Here is a 25,977-nt window from a genome sequence, read left to right as displayed (position 1 = left end):
AATCCACCACTGATCTGCTTCCCGTCTCTCTTTCCCCATTGCAGACCCCTCACAGACATGGGATCCTGCCAACATGTGGCCTTTTGTGTCCAATTTCTTCTACTTAGCATAATGTTTCCAAGGTCCATCCATATAGTTGCACAGATCAGTGCTTCATTCTTTATGGCAAAATAATAGTCCATTGCACAAGCATGTCACATTTTTTTAAACCACTTGGTAAAAGATGGCCCAGCTGATCCATGCAACATAGGGTTGAGGGTGAGGTGAGTGTTCTGGATTTGATTTGCACTTCCATTGTGACTAATAATGTCAAGTATCTTTGTATGTGCTTTATTTATTTATTTTTGGTCTTTTAAAAATATTTAATTTTTTATTTTGTGTGTATGAGTATATTGCTTACATGTATGTAAGTGCACTGTGTTGTACAATGCCTTCAGAGGTCAGAAGAGGGAATCGAATTCCCCTCAAAATGGAGTTACAGACAATTGTTAGCCACCATGTGGGTGCTGAGAATTGAATCCGGGTCCGACCTCTGCGAGAGCAGCCAGTGCTCTTAACCACTGAGCCATCTCTCCAGCCCATGTTTTTGTTCTTTCTGAGACAGAGTCTCTCTGTAGCCACAGATGGCCTGAAACTCACTATGTAGAGCAGGCTGTCCTCCATTCACAGAGATCTGCCTACCTCTGCCTCCCAAATGAAGGGACTAAAGGCATGTGCCACCATGCCCAACACATGTACTTTTTGAATGTGTATGACTATGTTGAAGAAATGTCTATTCTGATGTCTTGACCATTTGTTAAGTTGGATTATTTGTCCCTTTATTACTAAGTTTTGAGTTCTGTATTTGTCCTTACTAGGTATATGATTTGCAAATTATTTTCTTCCATTCTGTGGGTTGTCTTTCTACTTTCTTGATAGGGTTCTTGATAGTTTTCTTGATAGGGTTCTAAGTTTTTGTTTTGATTAAGTTCTATTATCTTTTTTCCTTTAGTAAGCCTTGCTTTCTGTAGCATGTGTTAGAAATATTTTCATGTTCCAAATGTAAAATTACAGAGCACATTTTAAAACTGCACCACTCCTTCAGGAGCTACAGATCCAGCTGAGGATTTCAGCTGCTATGTCTTTGTAGGAGCACTTCATATATTTTGTACTTTTCTTTCAGTACATCAGATACTTCTCACTGGATAGTTTGGAACTTACCAATGAATTAAAGAAAGCCCTAACTGATATAAAGAAAGAAGAAGGGTCACATTTTATAGGCCCTACCAATCTTCTGATCCTTAGTGTACTCACATTTTCAAAACACTGTACAGTTGTTTCGTAGTGCCTTTTCTACAGTTACTATTGTGTGCTCTGACTGGATAGAGCAAGTCTTCAAGCTGGGTGCTCACAGTGAACCTAGTGATGAAAGGTGAGCTTTCCTTCCATTCATCTTTCCTTTTCCAACAGGTTTGGCAGATCCCAGAAAATGGACTCACCCTTTCCCTGACTGAACCTGTGGTGATTCTAGAAGGCCACTCAAAAAGAGTTGGCATTGTGGCCTGGCATCCGACAGCCCGCAACGTACTTCTCAGTGCAGGTAGGAGCCAAGCAGTCTGCCTTGCTTTTATTTCCTGTAGCCCTTCATGTGGAGGGGGCACCAAGTGCTGTGCAGTTTTGAAGCTGAGTATTAGAGAACCATGGTGTGCATTCAGATTATTTTACACACAGGATGGGTTCGTACACTTTATACGTGGCTTATATTTGTATTGTGTGGTATACTGTGATCTTTTCCATGTGCCACTGTGTGTTCTTCCTATGGTCTCCTTAATGACTCCACATTGGTATTTTGTTGGGTACACCTCAGTTACACAGTTCTGGATGTTGATGCTGTTTCTGATTAATCAGCTAAACAGTACTGCAATGGAGCCTGGTGACTTAGGTTTTACTGTGTCTGCTGGTTTTCCAAGTTTATCTTACAGAAATATTTCCCTTTGCCCAAAATTTAGATTTTCTTTTCTTTATTAAAAGCAGTATATAAACTGGATGTGGTGGTACATTAAGTTCAAGGTCATCTTCAGCTACCTAGTACATTAAAGTCTAGCCCGGCTGAGATAAATGAGACCTTGCCTCAAAAAAAAAAAAAATTTTTTTTTTTATATTTGGCTTAGGAAGATGATTCATTCAAGAGAGTACTTCAGAACCTGAGTTTGATCCCCAGAACCCATGTAAAGAAAGTCAGATGTGGTAGTACATACTTGTAATCCCAGCACTGGGGAGGTAGAAAAAGATCCCTTGGCTCACGGCCGAGCCAGCGTAGCCTACTTGGTGAGTTCCAGGCCGGTAGCAGACTGCCTCAAAAGAATCAACCAAGGTTGTCCTCTAACTTTCACACAGTATATACATGGGTACATTCCATGTATGTACACACACACACACACACACACAAGGGAGATGGCAGTGGTTAAGCTTTGGAGATGATGAAAATATGCTATGCTATCTCTTGATTATATACATTTTTCAAAATTCTGAGTTTGGTGTGGTGGCACATACCTCAGGAGGCAGAAACGGGCAGATCTCTGTGTGTTTGAAGTCAGCCTGGTCTACATAGCAGACTACTCTTGCTCCGTTTTTTCCCATTTCAAAGATAAAAGATTGCTATGAGCCACAGACAAGTCCTTGTGTCCCTCTGTAACTGTAATTCACCTCACTTTCATATACAGGACCTCAGCTCACAATGTCACTGATTTGAATGACCTGCCCTGCCAAGTGTCATTGGAAAAGAAATAAATTACGTTCATTCCTATGCTTCCATTTAGCTCTTTGAAAAATGATAGGATTGTGTTCTTGTGTCATTCTTGGTTTTGGTTGGCTGATGACTTCATAGGAACCTTACTTAACAAACTATATTTTCTTTAATAATGTTCTTTTAGTCAAATCCCTTTTCCTTGTTACTCCAGCCTCTCAGTAGGTAGAGCCCTTCCTTCCCTGTCCTGTTCCCACCAGGCTTGTAGCTTTCTCCAGCATGGTGTGCAGGTATGTCTAATCTTGGCATTGACTCTGCTTGCTGCAGGCTGTGACAATGCCATCATCATCTGGAATGTGGGCACAGGGGAAGCCCTCATTAACTTGGACGACATGCACTCAGACATGATTTACAACGTGAGCTGGAATCGCAATGGCAGTCTCATCTGCACGGCCTCCAAAGACAAGAGAGTGAGAGTCATCGACCCCAGGAAGCAAGAGATTGTGGCTGTGAGTGTCCTAAGGCAACTTGAGCTCTGCTATCAAGGCTGGTGCATACAAGCCGCTGGCCCCTGCTGAGTACAGGTGCAGCTGAACAGGGGGTGGCTCACACTGCTGACCACACTTGTCTCTCTTCTCTCTGAGGTCATTTCCAGCCTTTCCTTAACTCTTCACTTCACTTGGTGCCTGGTTTTGAACAGTTCCTAATGCCCTTGAGAGTTTATAGGTCTGGATGAGTTAAACCAGACTCTGTTCCTGTCTGGAACTTAGTGCTGACTGCTCACTAACTGATGCCCACCCTGGTCCCAGAAAGTGTCCAGGTGCCGTACAGAGCTGCAGCAGGACCAGCCATCAGCTCAGCTTTTCTCTCTCCCCTTTCTGGGCCTCAGCGAGGTCACATATCCTGACCAAAGGTATACATTCAGGTTTTTAGTCAGGCCTGAAACTGCCAGCATTAAAGTTCTTCAGCTATACTCTGGGGCTTCTTGAGATGTGGTTGATGTTTTTCAACATTTTGCACCTAAAGTGTTGGGCAACACTTACCCATCACAGGAACTTTCCTGTTTTTGTCTACCAGCATCTTCCAGGGATGGATACTGACGCATTCTCATTAACCAGAGAAGGCTTAAGTAGCATAGCCTTCCTTATATCCTATGATGCTGCTGAAATTGTAGGCTGTTCCCAGCCTGCAGGTTGTCATCTCCTTGAGAAACAGATGTTTGGCAGAGTCCTTGTATGTCTCTGTATCTGCAGTGCTGGACTGGGTTGGCAGCAGGTAGAAGGAATGAGGCTCTTGAGTCGGATCCTGGTACTCTTGCTTGCTGGGGCTCTTAGTATTGTTTCATGAGGAGGGGTGATGGATTCACACTGAAGTCTAGCCCAGGAGAACATGAATGGCCCACAGAGTGAAAATGGGTTCCACTTGTGAGCTTTCCACTCACCTTCCCTTGTTACAGCTTGAATATGTGAAATATGCATTGCTCTCTCTCCTCTCCAGGAGAAGGAGAAAGCACATGAAGGAGCCAGACCCATGCGAGCCATCTTCCTGGCTGATGGCAACGTTTTCACCACTGGCTTTAGCCGCATGAGCGAGCGGCAGCTGGCACTCTGGAATCCGGTAAGCTCTTCCCAGCCTTTTCTCTCTTTCTGCAGTGTTCTCTCAGATCTGAGTGAGGTTCTGGGATGGTAAGGGGTTAAGGGCTCTTAATGTGGTTTTTAAGCTCCTGCTGTCTTATATTGAATGCAAAGTTCTCATCCTCAGTGGTGGCTCACTGGCAAGTCCACCTCCGAAATGTGCATGTGGTGCTCCCAAGATCCTGCTGGCTGCCTGTTAAGAGTATACAGAGCCTTTTATATTTGGGAAATAAGTTCATTATTCTTATGTTGCATAAAGACTGTGATCAAGCATTCAAAACAAAATAATCCTACTTAGGAAAATGTTTGTAACTGATATAAATGGTTAAAAAAAGACTTCTAAACTGCTTAGCTAGTGTGATGCCTCCAGCCATCTGCTGGACTGCAGAATTGTGGGAAATAGGGTGATTTTTAGGCTCTTTGTTCCCTAACTTTTTATAAATACATATACTTGCTTTATAATAAGAAAAGAGGGAGCTTGAGAGATGACCTAGTGGTTACAAGCACTTGCTGTTCTTGTAGAAGATCTGGGTTCTGTTCCCAATACCCATGTCAGGTTGTTCACAACTACCTGCAACTCTGCTTTCCAGGATCCAATGCCCTCTTCTGGACTCTACAAACAATTGTACACATGTGCACATAACCCCACACAGACACACAGACACGTAATTTTCAAAAATGAAATCTTTTATAGAAAAAATAATGCTTAAAAAAGAAACTAGTTACAAAGAGAAAAGGCTACCATCTTTGTTGTGGAATCATACCAGTGTTTGTATTGATTATGTGCTCAGATCACCATAGTGATCAGTGAATTTGATCTCTATGAAATTTAAGTGTTTGAAAGTATTCACATTGGGGCCTGGAGAAATGGCTCAGCAGTTAAGGACACTGGTTGTTCTTGCAGAAGACCTAGGTTCAAATCCCAGCACCCACATGGCAGCTAACAACTGTCCATAACTCCAGTCCCAGGGGATCCGACAGCCTCTTCTGACCTCCATGGGCATTGTACGACACAGGTATACTTATATACAGGCAATACACGCATACACATAAAATAAAAATAATAAATAAAAAATTAAAAGAAAACATTCACATTGATCAAAATTTAGGTTAATGCTAAGCAAATGGCTTCCTTTAAGTCAAAGAATATATAGTAAGGTTACAGGAATTTGTCTTTTAAAAATGTGTGTACATGTGTGTATAAATAAACCTCTATTGATTTGTTTTCAGAAAAATATGCAGGAACCAATTGCTCTTCATGAAATGGACACGAGCAATGGGGTGTTGCTGCCTTTCTATGACCCTGACACCAGCATCATTTACTTATGTGGAAAGGTAAACAGTGGCTTCGATGTTTGATTTTTAGGTTGACCCTAGAAGAGTTCCTCTAGAGATTTAGAAGGTAGGCAGTGGACTGCATTGTTTAAACTCTGTAGTTTTTTCTGATTTGTGTCTCCACCAGATAGTAGGATAGATGATGGTGGTATGCTTTGGGTCTTGAGCCTGCCGTTTGTATAGTGATCACATGTCATGGTCAGTGCTTTTGACTGAACTGGGAGTCGGGACAGGGACTGAATGGAGCTCTTCACTTGGCTCTGTGGGAAAGAAGAGAACGTGCTGCTGTTTGCTCTCTTCTCCCGGAGCTGCATGATGGATGTTTCACAGCTGTCAGGATTGCTATTGGGGATGGGCTGTCACATCTAAGACTGAAACCAGTTTGGTAACCCTAGATCAGCAAGTATGTGTGCACTGTCTCTTGCCTGGGTTGGTAAAGGGAATAGTATGTACAGGTGTGAGGGCTCACAGCTCTCCAAAATGGTTCTGGTTTCTGGAATTCAGCATTAGGCCCTGTGCTTGAAGATAAATGTCCCGACCAGTTTCATGGGGCAATAACTATTACAGAAAGATACCACACTGCACTCAGAACACCTTCCTCCTGCCTCATGAATTGAACTAGCTAGACCCAGTTTTGCTAACAGCTTTGCTGTTGTCATAATTTTACTTTCATGGGTGCTAACCTCCAAACTCCTTATTCTTTTGCCCATTTAGTCATCCCTACACCTTTTTATAGGTGAAATAACTTTCAAACAAAAGAAGGCTCTTGCCAGGCATGGTGGCACATGCTTGTAATCCCAGCACTTGGGAGGTGGCAGGAGGAGAATCGAGTCAAGCCCAGCCTGGACTACATGAGACTCTGCCTCAAAAAATCCAAAAGGGGCAGGGGGTCGTCCATCTGTCCCATACCTGTCAGCTAGCCCCTTGCTGGTGATGATAGAGCCTGCTGCACTGTAGAGTTGCTTTGCATTTTCTAGGTCAGTTACGTAGAATTTGAGATCTTGTCTATTTCCTTAAAGGTTACCTTCCCTCAGATGTTAACAGCTGTTAAGTATAGGCCTCAGGGTTGTCACAGACAGTGTCAAAACCAACAATGAGCAGTTTCCCAGGGAGTATTACATGAGGAGGAAAATTATTTGGAGTATGGAAAATGACTGGTGTATGTTTAGCTTCTTTCTACTGATGTAGATCTTTAAACCACTGAGACAAATGGAAACTGAAAATAAGTAGTAGGGCAAGATGCCGCCTGGCTTCCATGTGTCTGTCTGTCTGCCTGTCTCTCTGTGCATGTCTGTGTGTGTCCTTAGACTGGGTTGCCTTTATTGTTCATGTTGGTGTAACTATAACTGTCACTTATACCTAGCCTAGCATCTGCCAGGTGGATTGCCAAAAGTATCTGACCACTCTAAGCAGCATGATCATAGATTTGTACATATGGCAAAAAGATATTGTAGTGGTACTTTTGAAAGTTTCTAAAGATCATCCTTGGATTGTCTGTTGTTCATATCCTTGGGTCTGACCAATGCTGCTCTGGCCAGGGAATGAACTCTTAGATGGGTGATTATGCCCTTGACCATACTCCTACCTTTTGCTTGATTTTTGAAGTGAACTACAGGGTAGTTTTTATGGGGAACATTAATATTCTGTCCTAACCCTGACCTAATTTGTAGGCCCAGGGGAGTAGAAGCAAAGGAGACCTCTTCCAGAGCTTGCTAGATAATTCTACGTAGGAAAGGGCTAATCTTGGTGGAAAAGACAACTGTCATACTCTTTAGGATAGTGATCTTTGGAGAGAGCAAAGGTCTGGCTACAGAAGGTGGACTCCCATGAATGCTGGGGTTGTAGATACCGACAATGACTGGGGTTGTGGGTTGAGATACCCACAATGACTAAATGCTTTAGTTAACGTGGACACTGACATGTCTCTGGTTTCTTATAGGGTGATAGCAGTATCCGGTATTTTGAAATCACGGATGAATCCCCATATGTCCACTACCTCAACACATTCAGCAGCAAAGAGCCTCAGAGAGGGATGGGCTACATGAGTAAGCGTGGACTTGATGTTAACAAATGTGAGATTGCCAGGTAAAGAATTGAAGCTATAAAGCTTCCCATTATTAGTGCCAACTGGGCCATGCCAGAGCAGGTCAACTCCAAGTACTGTGTAATGCTGAGTCTTTCTACTGCATGTGTGTGATTCAAGTTGATTAGATCTCATGACCGCCCTTACAATGGAGTATAGCAGTTAGCGTGACTGAGTATATTGCACGCCCACTGAAGTAGGGAAACTTATACCGTCTACCTTCATACTGAGGCTGCAGCAGTGCTTCTTGGTGGGCAAGCAGGTGAGAGCCTGGCTCTGGAATGGAAAGAGATGTGGGGGCTCCTGCCCTGCAAGGAAGAACAACTTCCACTCTGGATTGTAGGTGTTGTTGGTCCTAAACCAGAGAAGCCAGTGCTCCTCTGGTGAGGTATGGGTCAGCTCGATCAGCAAGTTCAGTTCTGTGATAATGGTTTCTGCCTCTATACTTCCCTGTATTTTAAAACTAACCCTGCAGCACTAGTGGGCTCCTAGTGGGGCAGCTTTCTTTTCACTAGAAAAGAGACTGTCCACTGCCATGTTGAACAACAAAAGAGCACCACACCCATAAATACATACTCAAACTGCACATTGGCATAACACTTTATGTGGACTTAAAGTTTGCTGCTCTGGTCACATGAATAAGAGTTAAGACATCTTGAGCCAGGCCTGGCGATGCATGCCTGCAATCCCAGCATTCAGGAGGTGGAGGCAGGAGGATCAGGAGTTCAAGATCATTTGGGGGGCGGTCAGAGTTTGACTCTGTGGGTAAAAATGCTTGCAGCAGAAGCCTAATGACCTGAGTTTAGATCCTTGACATATGTGAAAAGCTGGACATGGTAGCAGGTGTCTGTCTTAACACTCCTATGTGAGGTGGGAGGCAGAGATAAGAGAAGCACCAGAAGCTCCCAAGCCAGCTAGTGCACAGCACAATGGAAAACAAGAGATCCTGCCTCAAACAGGGTGGAAGGGGAGGACTGATTCCTGAGTTGGTCCTCTGCATTCCATACACATACATTCACACACAAGTATGTTTATACATACAAAAATAAATAAATATATTTTTTATAAAAAGAATGTCCTTGATTACTTAACAAGTTCAAGGAGAGCTTGGGCTACCCCTGTCAATAATGATGATGATAATAATAATAATAATAATAATACATTTTTCTAAAACAATAGGGATTTTTTTTTTTGGTCTTTTTGAGACAGGGTCTCCCTGTAGCCCCAGAACTCACTATGTAGACCAGGCCGGCCTTGAACTCACAGAGATCCTCCTGCCTCTGCCTCCCAAGTGCTGGGACTACAAGTGTGCACTACCACGCCCAGCTGGGATTTAATTTTTATAAACCTTTTTTGTGATTCAGTGCAATCCCAGTCAAAATCCCCATGACATACACAAAATTAGAAAAAAAAATCCTAAAATTCATATGGAAGTACAAAAGACCCTGGGTAGCCAAAGCAACCCTGAGCACAAAGAACAATGCTGTGGGGATTACTGTACCAGATCTCAAAACTATATTACAGAGCTGTGGTCATAAAAACAGCATGAAACTAGCACAAAAACAGACACGTAGATCAATGGAATGTAATTGAAGACCCAAACATGAGTACACATAATTTCAGCCACCTGATATCTGACAGAGGCACCAAGAACACGCAGTGGAGGAAAGACAGCATCTTTAACAAATGGTGCAGACAAAACTGGATCTCCACCTGTAGAAGAATGAAACTTGACCCTTATCTTTCACCTTGCATAAAAGTCAACTCCAAGTAGATCAAAGACCTCAATGTGAAGTTTGAAACTCAAACTGTTAGAAGAAAACATTGGCAGTAACCTACAAGGTCAGGGTATTGTAAAGGACTTTCTAAATGGAACATCAGTTGCTCAGGAATTAAAGTCAATAATCAACAAGTGGGACCTCATTAAGCTAAAAGGCTTCTGTACAGCAAAAGAAACAACGAAAAAAGTGAAGAGGCAACCCACAGACTGGGAGAAAATCTTCACCAGGAACACATCTGACAGAAGTTTAACATCCAGAATATATAAAGAACTCAAAAGACAAAGCATCAGCTAGGCGTGGTCCCAGCACCTGGGAGGCAGAGGCAGGTGGATCTCTGTGAGTTCAAGGCCAGCCTGGTGTACATAGCAAGTTCCAGGCCAGCTGGGGCTACAGGGAGACCCTGTCTCAAAAGATGTCTAAGAAACATCTTAAAAGTATTCAACATCGTTAGTAATTAGGGAAATTAAAGTAAAACCACCTTAAGATTCCATCCTACCACAGGCAGACTGGCTAAGATCAAGAGAACAAATGATACTAAATGCTGGTGAGGATGTGGAGAAAGGGGAACACTCATTCACTGCTAGTGGGATTGCAAACTTGTGCAACCCCTATGGAAAACAGTGTGGAGAACTCTTAAAAAACTAAAAAGAAAATGAACCTCCAATATGATCTGGTTATACCACTCCTTGGCATATACCCAAAGGACTCATCCTATTGTAGAGACACTTGTAAAACCATGTTTGCTGCTGCTCTTTTCACAACACTATGAGATGGAAGCAACCTAAGGGTCCCTCAACCAAAGAGTAGATAACAAAAATGTGGTACATTTACACAATGAAGTTCTACTCAGCAGTAAAGAAAGATGAAGTAATGAAATTTGCAGGTAAATGGATGGATCTAGAAACTGTTATATCAAGTGAAGTAACACAGACTCAGAACAACAAACGGCATATGCTCTCCCTCATTTGTGGATCCCAGCACCAAATCCTTATAAGTGAGTGCATATCCTGATGTAACTGCAGGAACCAGGAAAATGCAAAGTAACCAGGGAGGTAAAGGGAAAGAAGGAACCCTAGGAGACAGGTGTTACTGAGGGAGAAGTGTGTAAAATGGGGGTTGTTAAATGGGAGGGGGAGAGGGAGGCCTAGGGCTATACAAGGAACTATAGGGGAAAGGGGGAAGAAGAGAGAGAGGTGGAACCATAGCAGACAAATTATCAAGGGAGAAATGGGAAAAGTAGGGATATTATCATACTGAAAATGGGGAGGACGTGGAGGGAGGGCCAGACAGGGAGAGAGAGGGAGGAGACATAAATAGTGCCTAACTAGTATAAAAAAAAAAGGGAATCATATTAGTCTAAAAACCTACTGAAAATTTACACAAACAATATCTCTGCATGAGTTTATATGTGTAGCTGAAGGCTATATAACAAGAAACAGTGCCAGACAGGAGAAACCTTCCTTTGAGTGGTTCACCCACAGAGTAGTCCAAGAGACTACCAAAATTACACAGCCTATTGCCAAAGTCCCTAATTGCTTCCCAGAACTTGAAGGTAAGACCCTGTTTGCTGAAGACAGGACATACTTCGGATACAGAATTTGGAGCAGTGGAGCTGGAATTGACCCGGAAGCCACCTCCCCTGAAGGCTGGCTCTCATAGTTTTGGAGAGCACTATACAAGCTGCTAAGGGAGAACATCAATTGATGGTCCAACCCCAGCTTCAAGGCCTAAAAAAACACATCAGTGACCAGCACAGCAAATTATATTAATGCAGTAGTGGCACTTTTATCTTGGGGGTAATCAACAGCAACCTAATTGGCCTTAAAGCCCACTCAATGGGAGGAAACTCGTGTGGTGCTGTAAACCTAGCCAAATATGCATAGCTGAAGAGGTGATCATAGATCTTGGAGAAAACCTCAAGGCTGTCACATCCCTAGACAAATATAATTACTATGTGCAAAATATGAATCTTTAAATTTACAGACAAGTATCCCAGTTACCACCTATCAAAGAAGCTTCCTTTCAACAGAGATTATTACAGAGTTTCACAGCTGGTCAAACACAGAGATTATCTGTGAATTGCTGCAGCTTAAGTGGCACATCTACAATTCAACCTCTATACCTAAGGTTCATGGAATATAGACCAAGGGATGAAGAGAACACTAATGTATCTTTCAAGTTTCATCAATGAAGCTCCCCCATGCAACAGAGGACCAGGAACACAAAAGGTCACAAATGGCCAAAACAGAAAATAAGTATACAGAATATAGGTCCTTATACAGGACTCCTATATTAAAATATGCCCACCCAGGGCTCAGGGACCATTGAGGAAGAGGGAGAAGAAAGATGGAAGAGCCAGGGAGGAGGTGTTTGACCATGTAGAAATAGTCCTATAGGCTCCTGGGACCCTTCTCATATGAACCTACAGCAATGGTGTCAGCACACACAAAACCTATGCAGACAAAAACTCAGCACAGAACTGTGGGAATGGACAGCAGGCCCCAATCTTGGTTGAAGAATTATTGGCAGCTGATTGCTGCTGGGTGAGGAAGGGCTGATCTTCTTGAAAGGAAGAACTCTGGATAGGCTTACTAGACCTTCGTGGATAAACTTGAACTGAGGGATGTCTGGGGGACATACTGACTTGACTTGATGGGCCTTAACACAAAGGACGGAATGTATGAATTCCAGTGGGGGCGCTTATGAGAGGGGGCCAGTGGGGAAGGGGATATAAAGATGATTGAGATGTTCTGTATGAAATGCACAAAAATTCAATAAAAAAAAATTTAAAGCCTTTTTTGTGTTATTCTTTGGTAAAAATACATGGGGTTATGATGGAAAGCTGCAGATTTTTTTTTTGTTGTTTTGGTTTGATTTGGTTTCTTGAGACAGGATCTCACTATATAGTTGTACTTGGCCTGAAATTCAACTATGTAGTCCAAGCTGGCCTGGAACTCAGGGAGCTCTGCCTGCCTCTGCTTCCTCAGTGCTGGGATGAAAGGTGTGCTCCATTAGACCTGGCCCAGCTTCAGACATTTTTTTAATGTATATGAAGTTTTGCCTGCGTGTATGTAAGTGCCTCACATACACACAGTGCCTGTGGAGGCCAGAAGAGAGTGTCATATCCTCAGGAACTGGAGTTTTGGACAGTTGTTAGCCTCTCTGTGGATGCTAGGAACTAAACCTGGGTCCTCTGCAAGAGCAGCAATACTCTTGGCCACTGAGCCATTCTCCAGCCCCAAGTTTCAGATTTAAAAAAAAAATTATGGTTCAAACCTAACTTATCAGATTGTGGTTCAAAATAAATTGAATCTGACTTAAAATTGCATAGAGTATTTAGAAACACATTTACTTTACTGTTGTCCAAGGTAAGAGCACCTCCCAGTTCTTTGTTGAGTGTTGATTCTGTATTGGAAACTGCTAACTGCATGGGCTGCCTCTGACTTCTCATGGCAGCCCTGAGCAGTGGGGGTTATTTCTGTCCTCATGTGGTGTACAAAAAAAACTTGAAGTCAGGAGTTGTGGTGCCCTGGAGATTGCAGTCTGTGCTGAGGCAGTGTATCTGCCACTGTACCACCTATAGTTTTCATTAAATCAGTCTGGAAAAATTTTTGGTTTACCTTTCTCTTAAAATAGCAAGTCTTGCTGGGCGTAGTGGCGCATGCCTTTAATCCCAGCACTCGGGAGGCAGAGGCAGGCAGATCTCTATGAGTTCAAGGCCAGCCTGGTCTACATAATGAGCTCCAGGATAGCTGGGGCTACAGGGAGATCCTGTCTCAAAAAGACCAAAAAAAAAAAAAAAATTGCAGGTCTTAAGGAGTCCTGGTTACAGAAGACTGCTATTGCAGACACCTTTGCCAGCCAGAGCCTTGCTTGGCTTTGCCTCTCACCAGAGGGCGCTTCCTTGTTTTGCTCACATCAGCCAGTTCCCCCTCCATGTCAGTTGCTGGATCTGGTGGTCTGACCAGATGCTCCCTTTGTTTGCCTCTCTTACCAAGGGCTTGAGAGAAAGCTTGGTTAGCCCCATCCTGCTGGAGAAACACTGACTTCCCCTTATCACTTTCATCATAAGGGAAGTTTCTGGTTTTGTTTGTTATAAGTTATTAAAATTGTACCCCCCATCTCTGAATTAGAAACTTTACCTTTCTTAATACAATATGCATGTTGCTTAGCTTTATGTTCCTTTTCTTTCCTTTCTTTTGAAAGTCTTGACATTTGCTGTGTAGTCTCGGCTGACCTCAAACTCATGTCCATCCTTCTGACTGAACCTCTCAAGTACTGAGGTCACAGACCTGCACCATCATATCTAGCTTCCTTTTCTTTTTTACTTTTAAAACTATTTTACTTATTATTTTTATTTTATATGTATGAGTGTATTGCCTGTATGTATGTGAGTGCACCCATGTCATGCAATGCCTGCAGAGGTCAGAAGAGGGCATTGGATCCCCTGGAACTGGAGTTAAAGACAGTGACAGTTCTTAGCTGCTATGTGCATGCTGGGAATCGAACCCAGGTCTTCTGCAAGAGCAGTCAGTGCTCTTAACCACTGAGCTATCTCCCAGCCCCTCCTTTTAAAAAAAAAAAGTTCTGCTTACAGGGCTGGGTAGATGGCTCAGCCGGTAGCCCTGTCTACGTATCATGTCACACACCAGTAATCCCAGTGATGGCATGATGGGAGGTGGGGATAAGTAGATCCCTAGAGGTCCCCGAGCCAGTTTGCTTGATCTATATTGGCAAAGTCCGAGGCCAATAATGAGAGACCTACATCAAACAAAAGGTTGGAAGGCAATGTGGGCAAGATGGCTTAGTAGGTAAAGCACTTGTCATATAAGCCTGACAACCTAAGTTTAGTCCCCGGAACCCATGTAAAGGTGGAAGGAGAGAACCAGCTCCACAAAGTTGTTCTCTGACCTCCTCTTGTATGCTGTGGTATTCACACCCACACACATCATCATGCACATGCACACACACAGGCACACATGCACAAATAATAAAGTTAACTGTTTTTAAAAGGACGGAAGATGCCAGTGGATGAACATTAGCAGTTGTCCTTTGAGCTCTATATGTGTGCTGTGCCTACAGAACACACACACATGCACATGCACACATGCCCACTAACATAAGCACACATACCTGAAAGTTCTATTTATATATCAACCTGGTCAGCACCTCAAAGTGACAGAAGATCTGACACCCAGGGTTAGACACTGTCTCCTGTCAGGTGTGTGTGCCTTTTTCACATACATTGCCGGTGTGGCTGTGCTTTCCACTGGAGCCTATCACCACCTAGATAATTACCTTTCACCATCACTGTCATTCATAGACATCATTCACAGTACTAGTCTTCTCAGCTTAGATGTGCCCAGTCTTCTGTAAAATGGGAACCTAGACTCTGCTTAGGGCTGGGGAGGCAGAGGAGATGGTTGGTGCGGGAGAATTTGTTGTGTAAAATCTAAAGAGTAGATACTGAGCCTGTCACATGTCACCCACTACAACTTTTATTTCTCCTTTGAAGATTTTTCAAGCTTCATGAGAGAAAGTGTGAACCGATTATCATGACTGTTCCCAGGAAGGTAAGTACCCAGTTTTTAAGTAACACATGTTTCAAAAGGAAAATCTAACTGGTTCCTATAATCCCAGCTACTAGGGATTATAAGAGAAAATTTGAAGTACATGACCAATCTGAACAGTTTTGTGAGACCCTATCTAAAAATAAAGGAAAAGCGTCGGGGTTTATAGCTCAGTGGAAGAACACTTGCCTTGCACACACAAGGCCCTGGGTTCAATCCCTAGCACCACAAATAGATAAATAGATGGATGGGTAGATAGAGTGAGCCTCAGCCCGTTCATCTTCCTTACCAGAGGTTTCCCCAAATTTCCCTTGCAGTCTGATCTTTTCCAAGATGATCTGTACCCTGACACAGCAGGGCCTGAAGCTGCACTGGAAGCAGAGGAATGGTTTGAGGGAAAGAATGCTGATCCGATCCTCATCTCCTTGAAGCACGGGTACATTCCAGGCAAAAACAGGGATCTCAAAGTAGTCAAGAAGAACATTCTGGACAGCAAGCCCACTGCAAATAAGAAGTGCGACCTGATCAGTGCTCCCAAGAAGACCACAGATGCGGCCAGTGTGGTGAGGAGTGCAGGCTGCCCGGGCTGGATTGGCCTGTCCTCTAGAAAGCCCTTTATGACATAGGGCAGTGCCAAGTACTGCCCCAGCTGTGCACACAGGGCATTTTCCAGTAAAGCCAATGTGTAGTGTGTGTGAGGAAGTCCTGACACGGGACTGGGTGGCTGTGTGGCATGCTAGGCCCCCTTAGCTTTGGCTTTTATAATGCCAGTGGTGATGTTAGTCTGTCACATGTCCGAGAGTGAACTGGACCCCTGCCTGGTTTTCTTAACTGCCTTCCTCCCCTTCTCTGATTTGGGTAGAAGTAAAGCATCATGGGTATTCACAGGAGCCAGGAAGTAAAGCTTCCTGGAAAAGGAAGTGAGAGTAGGTTTGCCTAGGGCTCTAGTGACAATAGACTCTGCCAGTTTGTGGGGCTAATAACAAGGGTGACCTTGGCAGGAGCCATGGGGGCAAGGTTCCTACTTAGCCTGCCAGCAGAGGGCATTCCTACCACAGGGAAGAAGGGGCGCTCCACTGACAGTACCACAGGAAGGAGAAAGGGGTGTGGAGCACCTCGGGCTGTTGACCAGAGTGGCTGGAGGAGCTGTGTTTTGGGCCTTAACTAAGAAGCCAGCAGCCTGGACTTGGGTGGTCACAGGTTTCCAAATGAATAAGCTCAAGTGGCGAGAGACTGGATCTCTTTAGAAGACCTAGCAAATACAAGGGACCTTGTTCCCTGAGAGGGAGGGGCTCCGACTCTGGGGAAGTCTTCCCAAACCCTGACAAATGGAAGCAGCTCCTGATGGGCAAGGGGGTGAGGGCATGGAAAGCCCTTTCAGGATCAGGTTTTGTCTTGCAGTTTGTGGCCTTAGAGGCTTTGTCCAGCCAGGTGCACAGATAGAGGGCCAAAAGTCACACAGGGAGGCACTGTGGTTTTGCTGTGGGCTCTCACATACCCGACTAGCACCAGCGGTTGCATAAAGCCCAGGTGTCCTAGCTTGACTGGCTTACAATTCCTAGAGTAGGAAGTGACATTCTAAGCCCCATCTGAACTGTTGATCTTCATTTATGGCTTTCTAATCACCACCTATTTCTGTTTGTTTTCTTAGCAAAATGAAGCCAAGTTGGATGAGATTTTAAAAGAGATCAAATCCATAAAAGACACAATCTGCAATCAAGATGAGCGCATTTCCAAGTTAGAACAGCAGATGGCAAAGATAGCTGCTTGAAGATCCCGCCCCACCCTCCAAAAATGGGAGCAAGGACTCTGCTTGGTAGCTGGTTGCTGTTGTGGTCCCAGGGAGGGTGGAAAGGGAGGCACTGCCATTGGGACATTCCATTTCAGACCTGTCAACCAGCGATAGGCCACATTCCAGTAAGAACTCAACTCCTCTCCCAAATTTGCAAAAACAAAAGCTGAGCTTTTTATCAGAAAGCTGTTTTTGATGTTTTAGGTGTTCTGTGACCTACTGAACTTTTCAGACAAAAGTACTACTTTTAAAATCTGAATTTATAAAATGACCCTGCCCCCCAGTCAGTGTCCTGCCCAAGCACATTTTTTATGACTGGGACCAATGCCACATGCTTTGTATATTTCTTTCTTGTTTTAATGTTGCCAAAACCAAAAGTCACTTTTTTTTTCTTTGTATTTTGCTACTTTGCAGTATTTGCCTGGTTTTTTTTTTTTTTCCTTAATTTGAAAGGGACAGCACTGTGTATGTTTATAAACTAAATGAAGATAATTATTTTGTATAAACACTCATATGAGAACAATCAGCACTAGCCACATGGTGCTGGATCATTGGCAGCACAAACCCGGCCATCCTAATGACTGTACGGAAGGAAGACTCAAACAATCACATGGACCCACACACCTTCATTCCGTTGAGTCTTCTAATTAAAAAAAGCTCATGTGTCTATTCCTTCCTTTCCTTTCTCTTTTCTAGAAATTGGGTGGTTGTACCAGAATGGAATTTTGCTTCTTGATCCTGTGCTTCAGACGATTATAATCCAACCCAAACTAGCACGTGTTTCTGCAGTTTTGTTACACATAGAATCTGTCACATCCATCCCTTGAACATCGTGGTTCAGGTTTCAGTCCATATTGGACAGGAGCGTCTGAGATGAGAGGACGCATGTGTGTTGAGTATGCTTCCTGTCCCTCACAGCAGGTTGTCTAGTATAGTGCAGGGACTGAAATCAGAGAGCTTTGAGCGGAGCCTTTGCCCAGTGGTCCTCTGTTTCCTGCATGAGCCCTGCTCTCCCCGAGCTGTGCTGGAGAGGAAGTGGCTCCGCAGAGCTCCTGTCCTGCTCCCCTCACTCTGCTGCCACCTCTCCCAGACACCCAGCCAGCCCTGCCTGTCCTTCTGTCTATCAGGCCCAAGCAGTAAGCAAGGTGAGGCCTGAGGGGCTCCTGAATTTTGAGACTGGAGGAAAGGTTCGGAAGTAGAAAGGGGAGTGCAAGATGTGCTATAGATGTAGCGTGCACCTCCATACAAAGCAGGCTGATCTGCCCTCCAGCTCTCGCCCCATCCCTGACCATTGTTATACAGAACACAGCCATTCTCTGGACCTAGAGAGGACAGAGACTGGATATTGGTCACCTGACCATCCCTAGGGTACCAGGAACTTTGTCCCAGTTACATGTTCTCACATTGCATGTTTATTAAAGCAGACTTCAGGCCTGTCTTTACTGGAAGGACTGAATGTCTGACTGAACATGAACCAGATAGTGTCAGGGACCATGTAAAGAAGGCCTTGGCACGTGCTGGTGCTGGTGTGGGCTCAGTGGTAGCTGCAAGCAAGTGTATACAGGGAGTCAGGATGGAGTAGAGTGTGGCAGCTGGTGAGAGTGCATGGCCGGCTGGGCACTCTTGCAAGCAAAGGTACCATGTTCTTAGCCAACCGTGCAGGGATCAATGGCTTCACAGCTTCAGGGCATCTGAGTGTTTCATGTGGTTTTGTGTGTCGTCTGTGTGTTTTTAACACTGGGGTGGATAATGAAATGAAAAGAAACAGTAATTTGAGTGGCTTACAAACAGGTGTTGTTTATCAGTGTAGTCTGCTGAGGACCTTTGTTTCCAGATTCAGAAATTTCTGAGTCTAGTATCAGATTAATTAAGTAAATAGAATTGTTGGGGCTGGTGATGAAGCATCATAGGGAAGGTGGTTCAGGGAGGAGAGGGTGGGTAAAGAGTCACCCTGGCCTTAGTTTGTAGATTCTGAGTTCTTTAATGAGTGGGTGCCCAGCCAGGCTCAGAGAACCAGCCCTGAAGCATTGTGGATTCTTTTTCCTGTTTTGTTGTCGTCTTCTTAAAGCCGTGACATCCTGGAGGAGGACAGTGAATTAGTCCTAGATTGGCTCTTATAGAGCGGCCATAGTGTTCTGTCAAAACACTTGCTTCCATTTTCAAAGATAAAAAACATTGATTACAAGTCAGTGTGCTGTGTTTCTTTCACACCTCAGCTTCTGTGAGGCAGCCCTTTCCTCTCTGCCAGGCAGAGATGCTCTGGCTCTCAGAAGCAGGTAGGGGACACTGCTCTCTGGGTAAGTACCAAGGTAAAAACTGATCTCTAAGAAGGGGCCTCAGAGAATTCTGTGGTCCAGATTCTGACAGACCTGCCCTATGGATCCTGCCTCCAGCCTTTGACCAGAGTGATCCAGGGCAGAGCTCCTCATCTCCCAATTCCTTCTTTACCTTGGGGCAAAGATGGTAATTCTATATAGTTTAGAGGAAAGAATCACATGTGATGGCCACACAGCCAGCCTTCCTGATGGGCCACCACGGTCAGGAGGAGGAGCTGATTCTCTGCTGGAGCCTTTGTTTTAGTGTTTTAAGACAGGGTGTTATGTACCTCAGGCCAGCCTCAAATTTACTATGTAACAGAGATGGCCTTGAACTTCTGACTCTCCTGCCTTTACCTCCTAAAAGCTGGGATTACAGAAGTACACCACCATTCCTGGCTTAAGTGGTGCTAGAGATTTTAACCCAGGGCTTTGTGTGTGTTAGTCTACCACCTGAGCTACATCCTCAGGCCTGTGTATTTTTGAGACAAGTTCTCAAGTACCCCAGGCTGACTTTGAACATGCTATGTAGTTGCAGATAGCCTTGAACTCCTGGTTCTTCTGCCTCCAGATCCTGAGTAATATAGACTACATGCCTGTCCTGGTAGGGCTTTTGAAAACGGATTTTTTTTTTCAGTAGAAGTAAGATTCTCTTGACTTGGCTGATTTGTCTTCCCAGCAGGTCCTTAGTGTCAATTTCATTGCACAGCTTCTTTCAACTTCCCTTTTTATGTTTCACCATCTTCAGATGACATTTCAGTGTTTGTAGCTGAATTCCCTGGTGTTTACCTTCTCTCTAAGCTTCAGATGTGATGAGCAAGTACAGGAAGGCCCTTCTTTAGCCAGCTGAGCAGAGCAGCAGGCAGCCCCAGAAAGGGGAAGTTGGCAGGCTCTGCAGAGACCCCCAGCCAGGGGCAGAGGCCTGGTGGTCTGTTTACGGCTGTCTTGTTTTCTGGTTTCAGCCACCCTGATTCTTTGCCAGAAGACCTAAAGGTTTCTCTGTTGTCCCCAGACGGCCAGCCAGACCCTGTCTGGGGAGAACATTTTTTTAGAGGTTACTTCCCTTGCTGTACTTAGTGCTCTGTGTCCAGAAAAACATTTTGTTGGCTCTTAAGAATCTGTTAACTTGGGGCTGGAGAGATGGCCCAGCAGTTAAGAGCACCGACTGCTCTTGCAGAGGACCCGGGTTCAATTCCCAGCACCCACTTGGTGGCTACAAACCGTCCTTAACTCCAGTTCCAGGGGAATCCGAAGCCCTCTTCTGACCTCCGTGGCATTGCACAACACGGGCGCACTCACATACATGCAGGCAACATATACACAAAATTAATAAAATATTTTTTAAAAATCTGTTAACTCTAAACGGCCCTTTCTCCTTCTGCCAGCCTACTAAAATGCCCTAATGTCATTGGGTCATGGGCATGAGTCCTCATCAAGGACACAACTTTCCTCAGAGGGGAGATAGTTGTTGCCCAGGCTAGACCATGCCCTTTATTCCAAACAGAAGGCTATGCCCTCCAAAGAGCACTAGGGTGGTAGGTCCTTTATTGCCTAAAGGTATATGTACGAGATGGCTGTACCTTTCTGGAGAACAGGTCCACAGGTGGCTCCCGACTTAACTATGATTACCTTTTCGTCCACATTTCTCATCTGGAATATTGTCTGAAGAAACCAGTGAGAGATAAAGACTTAGAGGAGTGAAAATTAGCCCCACAGAAGGGAGTTAACTTGTCACACTCCTGCAGTACTCTGTAGTTATCAAAAGTCATTTTAAAAGAATATTGAATAAGGGGCTGGAAAGATGGCTCAATGGTTAAGAGCACCAGCTCCTCTTGTAGAGGACTTGGGTTTGGTTCCCAGCACCCACATGGTGGCTAACAACTTTCTATAACTCCAGTTCCAGGTAAATTCGACACCTTCTTTTGACCTCCATGGGAATTGCACAAAGGTGCATACACATGCAGGCAATACACTCATACACATAAAATAAAAATAAAATATTTTTTAAAGGATATTGAATAAGAAACATTAAAAAATGAGACCAGGGCTGCAGATAATGTCTCATTGGTTAAGAGGTACTGCTGGTCACAGAACTTGAGTTCCTGACATCATATCGGGTGGCTCACAGCACCTGTAGCTCCAGTTCTAGGGGATGCTGTGCCTCTGCTTCTGAAGGCACTTGCACTCACATGCATATACCAATCCCTTCCCCGTATAATTAAAATAAAAATGTAAAATAAGGCCAGATGTAGTGCACGCCTTGAGTCTGCTACCGGGCAGAACAGCATTGTGTGCCCCTGCCCAGACTCATCAGCAGGCTCTTCGCTCACAGTATCCCCTGTGTGTCCTTGAAGACAGGAGGGTGAGGGTGGGCATGAGGGTGTTCCCCCATCCCTGCAGATTCTGGCAGGCCAAGTGGATAGCTACTCCAGACTCCAGACCTGAAGATAGTCAAAGAAAAGACTGCTTATCTGGCCAGCTGGTTGGAATGTGGAGGAAGGGCGAGTTCATAGATGCCAGGAGGATTCAAGTTCTGCATAGGGTACTTTATTACTTAGAAAAGAAACCAAGTACGTTTTAGGACAAATAGGGGAGGTGGTGATGAGACAAGGAATATGTAACAGGTGAGACTTCCTGTTAAGGGACTTTAGCAGTACATCCCATTCCCCCAGGAATTTAAGGTCAAGAAGGCAGTTGGAAACACAGGCAGATAGCCTCTTCTGTTACAAATGAAATTCAGGCCCACACTGAGCTTCCTTTGGCCTTTTTAGTGGTGGCTTCCTAACACTAGTGGGGTCAGTGGATGCTTTGGGAAAGGGTGTCATGGAGATTTGGAGCATTTTTCTTTTACTGAGAAAAACGATTCAGACTTGGCCCCAGCAGGGTGTCGTGGCTGTAGTTAGGCTTGGGACTATAAGAGTGGAGTGTTGCAAAGTGGCCGAGCAGGGCATGCCCTGGTGTGCAGGGCTTCAAATATCACTAAAGCTCTCCCCTGCCTTCATAGCCAGCCAATGTAAGTGACGCACATGGGTGAGGGTGTCAAGGAATGAGCACAGTCCAGACATGTAAGGGAGCTGCTCATAACCACTTAGATCCCTGACAGCACCTTCATTATAGGCCCACGTCAGTTCTGTCACTCATTTTAGAGTCTCACCTCCCCCACTGAACAGTTCTCATTGGGAGAACACTTCCTTTGGCACTGGGAATGTGAAGGGCCTACAGAAAATGGTGGTAGATGAAGTTCATACAAAATGTTTAAAGCTAAGCACTCTGAGGGCTGAGAATCAACCATTAGGAATTCAGGAGCAGAATCCATGCTCTGGGGCTACAGTGATGAAAGCTGGGAAGTTGCCGTGGAAACAGGGAGTTGCAGGCTTAACCCAGTGCTGAGACAATGCTGTTTGGGTTGTAGGTGAATAAAGTTCCTCTGAGCTGCTTATGATCTTCAGATGCAGTGTGCAATACAAGTGGGTCCCTTCTGAGGGAGTGCTTTAAAATGCCACATAAAAGGCTGGTGTGTCACGTGGTCCTGTAGTGCTTTGCCTAGCATGCCGTAGGCTTTGGGTTCAACCCCCAGCACTGGGCAAATAAAATAGTCATGTAAGGTGAAAAGATGGACATTCCTGCAGATGTATCCTGTCAACACCACCCCTTGTACAGAGCCAGACCATTGTCTAAACAGCTTTGTTCCACCACCTCCAGCTACCTGCCACCTTTTTTGCTTCCAGAATGTTGTTTTCTAGAACAAAATCAAGCCTCTGGAGACTGTGGCTCTCCCCTTATTTAGAGGATCAAGTCTGCCCTTAAAATGCTTGATCACAGCTGGTGAGAAGGCACAGTGGGTAAGGACACTTGTCACCGGCTCTAATGACCTGAGTCAGATCCCTAGAATCCACATGGTGAGATGAAAGAACCAACTCCAGTGTGTTGTCCTCCACACATGTGCTGTGGCATGCACCCCCCCCACATAAACATCCAAAATAAATGAAGGCTAGGCATGTTGGCGCACCCGTGAATCTGTGAGTTTGAAGACAGTCTGGTATAAATAAGTTCCAGGCCAGCCAGGGCATATAGACCCTGTCTCAAATAAATAATAAATGAAAAGCATTTTGAATAAAATTAAACTAAAAATGCTTGACCTGGGTGCCCATTGCCAGTCAGCTGGTAGATAAAACTAACCACCGTGACCTCCCCCCAACCCCCAGTCTGTTCTTAAAGCAGTAGTCAGGTATGTTTTTATGGCAGGAAGGCAAACTTGGATTTATAAGGCCAGATCTGACCCTGCTGGAAGTTTCTGTAGCGTTCCTAAGCTAAGAATGGCATTTACGTTTTTAAATGGTTGCCAAAAATCAAAGGAAGGATATTTAATGTCAAGAACCATGAAATTCCAATGCCACCATCCATAAATAAACTTGAATGTGCCACTCAGTTCTATAGCTGTTCTTCCTGAATACAGGGATATCTGAGTAGCGACAGACACTGACTACCAAACCTGAAATTCTTCCTAGCCCTTAAAGAAGGTGTTTGCTGGCCTGGAGCTGGCTCAAAACCCATGGCCTCCAACTGTGCCCACAGTAAAGTTGTGACTTTTGCCATCCAAGGAGGGCCTATGGGACTTGTCCTGTCTTTCTCAACCTCTCTCCTTGTTCTTGTGTTGAGAGGCCTCTTTACTGCTGAACAGTCACCCAGGTTTCCCCACCTCCAGTGTCTGGCCTTCCCAACACTCTGCATGAGCCAGTATGAAAACTCACTCCCCTGCCCTCTGCTTCCCATAGCAAGCATCAAATTACTACTAGAATTTTCTTTTTTGTGAGGCAAGTCTCATTATGTAGCTCTAGCTGGCCTAGAACTCGCAATATATTGTAGATCAGTACACTTTGAGGACAGGGACTTGTTACAGAGGGTTTCAGCCCCACATAGCAGGGAGGGAAGGCATGGCATAGTGGCTCAGACTATGACAGTGGAGGCTTGTGGGGAGATTGTTCACATGTTGGCAGACCAGGAATCAGCTTACAACAGAAACTAGCTCTGGGCTATCTAATCTTCACAGGCCCACCTTTACTGATCTGCTTCTTCCAGCTAGGCCCTACACTCTGAAAGCTCCACAGCCTCTCAAAATATTCCCACTAGCTGAGGAGCAAGCATATAAAACATGAACTTGTGGGGGACATTTCATATTTGGTTATACCATGCAAATCCACAAGAAAACTGCAGCCAAGACTCCTGATGCTCACCCATGAAGGTCTGTCTCCATCAGCTGACGTGGAAGGGAGCCCTTTGAGATCTGGGCCCTATAGTTCCTTAGTCTGCCCTGTCAGACTCTGGCTAGTGACTTAGGAAGCCTGTAGGAGGCGTGGATTCCCTCTGCAGCCACCTTCAAGGACTGTGATAGAGTCCCCCAAGTAGGTTTCCACATCTGATTGCTCAGGGTTATTTTGTGTGTTGTTTACTGTTTAGTTTTTGTTTTGTTTTGTTTTTTACAGTGTCATTATGTAGCTCAGGGTGTCCTCAGCTCTCACAGTCCTCCTTCCACAGCTTCCCCAATGTTGGGATTACAGTGCATATCACTATGCTGGGCTTTGTTTTCTGTATCTCCAGCTCCAGGTTGGGGACAGACCCTATGCTGATCAGCTTCTGCTGTCTGAGCTGCCCAGTAAGCTAGAGACCCAACTGTTTTCACCTTGGGGGAATGGCTCTACATTGGTTTCCAATGTGGAAACTGGCTCCTGGTGTTACCCATGTGGGCAGCCAGAGTCTGAGGTTGAAAGTGAATACCCTGAGGCTCTGTTCCTGTTTGAGGAGGGGAATCGAATCTTGGCTGGCAGTGGGCCCCCCCCTCCCCCGTAGCCATTTCCCCTTCAGATGACTCAGATAAGCAAACTGCAAGCCCCCTGGAGTAGAAGAGGATGGCAGTAAGGGGTGCGTCCCTCCTCCCTCCCTGGTCTAGGCCTTTCCAAAGCAGCACTTTTTTTATTTTATGAGACTTTTGCTTTCTGATAGAGATTCCATGGTAGATAGTTGGGGGCGAGGGTGTGAAAGCACATGTACATGTGTATGTTGGAGTGTATGTGTAGGCCAGAAGTCAGTGTTGGGTGTCTTCCTCTTATTTATTTTTATTTAGACACCGTCTCTGTCACTGATTCCGCTAGGATAGCTGGCCAGCAAGCCCCAGGGTCCTCCTGTCTCTACCTCCTCAGTGAATGCACCCCTGCTCCCAGCCTTTGTGTAAGGACTGGGGATCTAAACCAAGCCCTCAAGCATGTGTGTCAGGCGCTTTACAACTTGAGCCATCTCTCCAACCCATGGTCAACCCCATGGTGGGTAAATCTTGAAAGCCACTGGCCCAATGAAACGGGCTGGACTCTGCTTAGCCTGGGAGATAGCACTGTGGCTTTGCAGTCCAAACGATCCAGGCTCAAATTTCCCAGAGCCTTACCTTTCTGGGAGGAAAAGTGACTTTTTAGAAAGGCAGATGGGATCCTTTGAGGGACTTCATTCCTGTTTTCCCATAGTTTTTCCCATGTCCAGGGTCATACAAGAAGGCAAGCATTTTGGAGAGGGATAAGTACATGTTTCCCAGTAGCCCATTAGTGGTTCTGATTATACTTCTTGCCCTACACTCCAGGGGCTCACATCCTGTGGAAGGGTGTAAGGAACAATCATTGCATCCTCTCAGGTCAGTGAAGGAGGAGCCGGGATGCAGGCTCAGAGAATCTGCCCTGCATCCACCCTGTGTTTGCCA

General features: G+C 44.9%; 1 protein-coding gene across 2 annotated transcripts in view; it reads left to right on the top strand.

The window, feature by feature from the left end:
- Nucleotides 1-19,105, top strand: part of Coro1c (coronin 1C) — an 89,412-nt gene extending 70,307 nt beyond the window's left edge. For both annotated transcript variants that reach the window (XM_008848951.3, XM_008848952.3), the window contains exons 4-11: nt 1,450-1,579; nt 3,053-3,234; nt 4,223-4,342; nt 5,590-5,694; nt 7,634-7,779; nt 15,074-15,131; nt 15,446-15,691; nt 16,780-19,105. In XM_008848951.3, coding sequence (XP_008847173.1) covers nt 1,450-1,579; nt 3,053-3,234; nt 4,223-4,342; nt 5,590-5,694; nt 7,634-7,779; nt 15,074-15,131; nt 15,446-15,691; nt 16,780-16,899 — 1,107 coding nt within the window. In that variant the 3' untranslated portion in view covers nt 16,900-19,105. The remainder of the gene's footprint in view (nt 1-1,449; nt 1,580-3,052; nt 3,235-4,222; nt 4,343-5,589; nt 5,695-7,633; nt 7,780-15,073; nt 15,132-15,445; nt 15,692-16,779) is intronic.
- The last annotated feature ends 6,872 nt before the right edge of the window (nt 19,106-25,977 follow it).

Source organism: Nannospalax galili, unplaced genomic scaffold (genome assembly GCF_000622305.1).
Source record: "Nannospalax galili isolate Female #2095 unplaced genomic scaffold, S.galili_v1.0 scaffold103, whole genome shotgun sequence".
In the NCBI taxonomy this organism is placed as follows: domain Eukaryota; kingdom Metazoa; phylum Chordata; class Mammalia; order Rodentia; family Spalacidae; genus Nannospalax; species Nannospalax galili.
The sequence above is the reverse complement of the archived record's forward strand: the minus strand, read 5'-3'. Positions and strand labels throughout refer to the sequence as shown.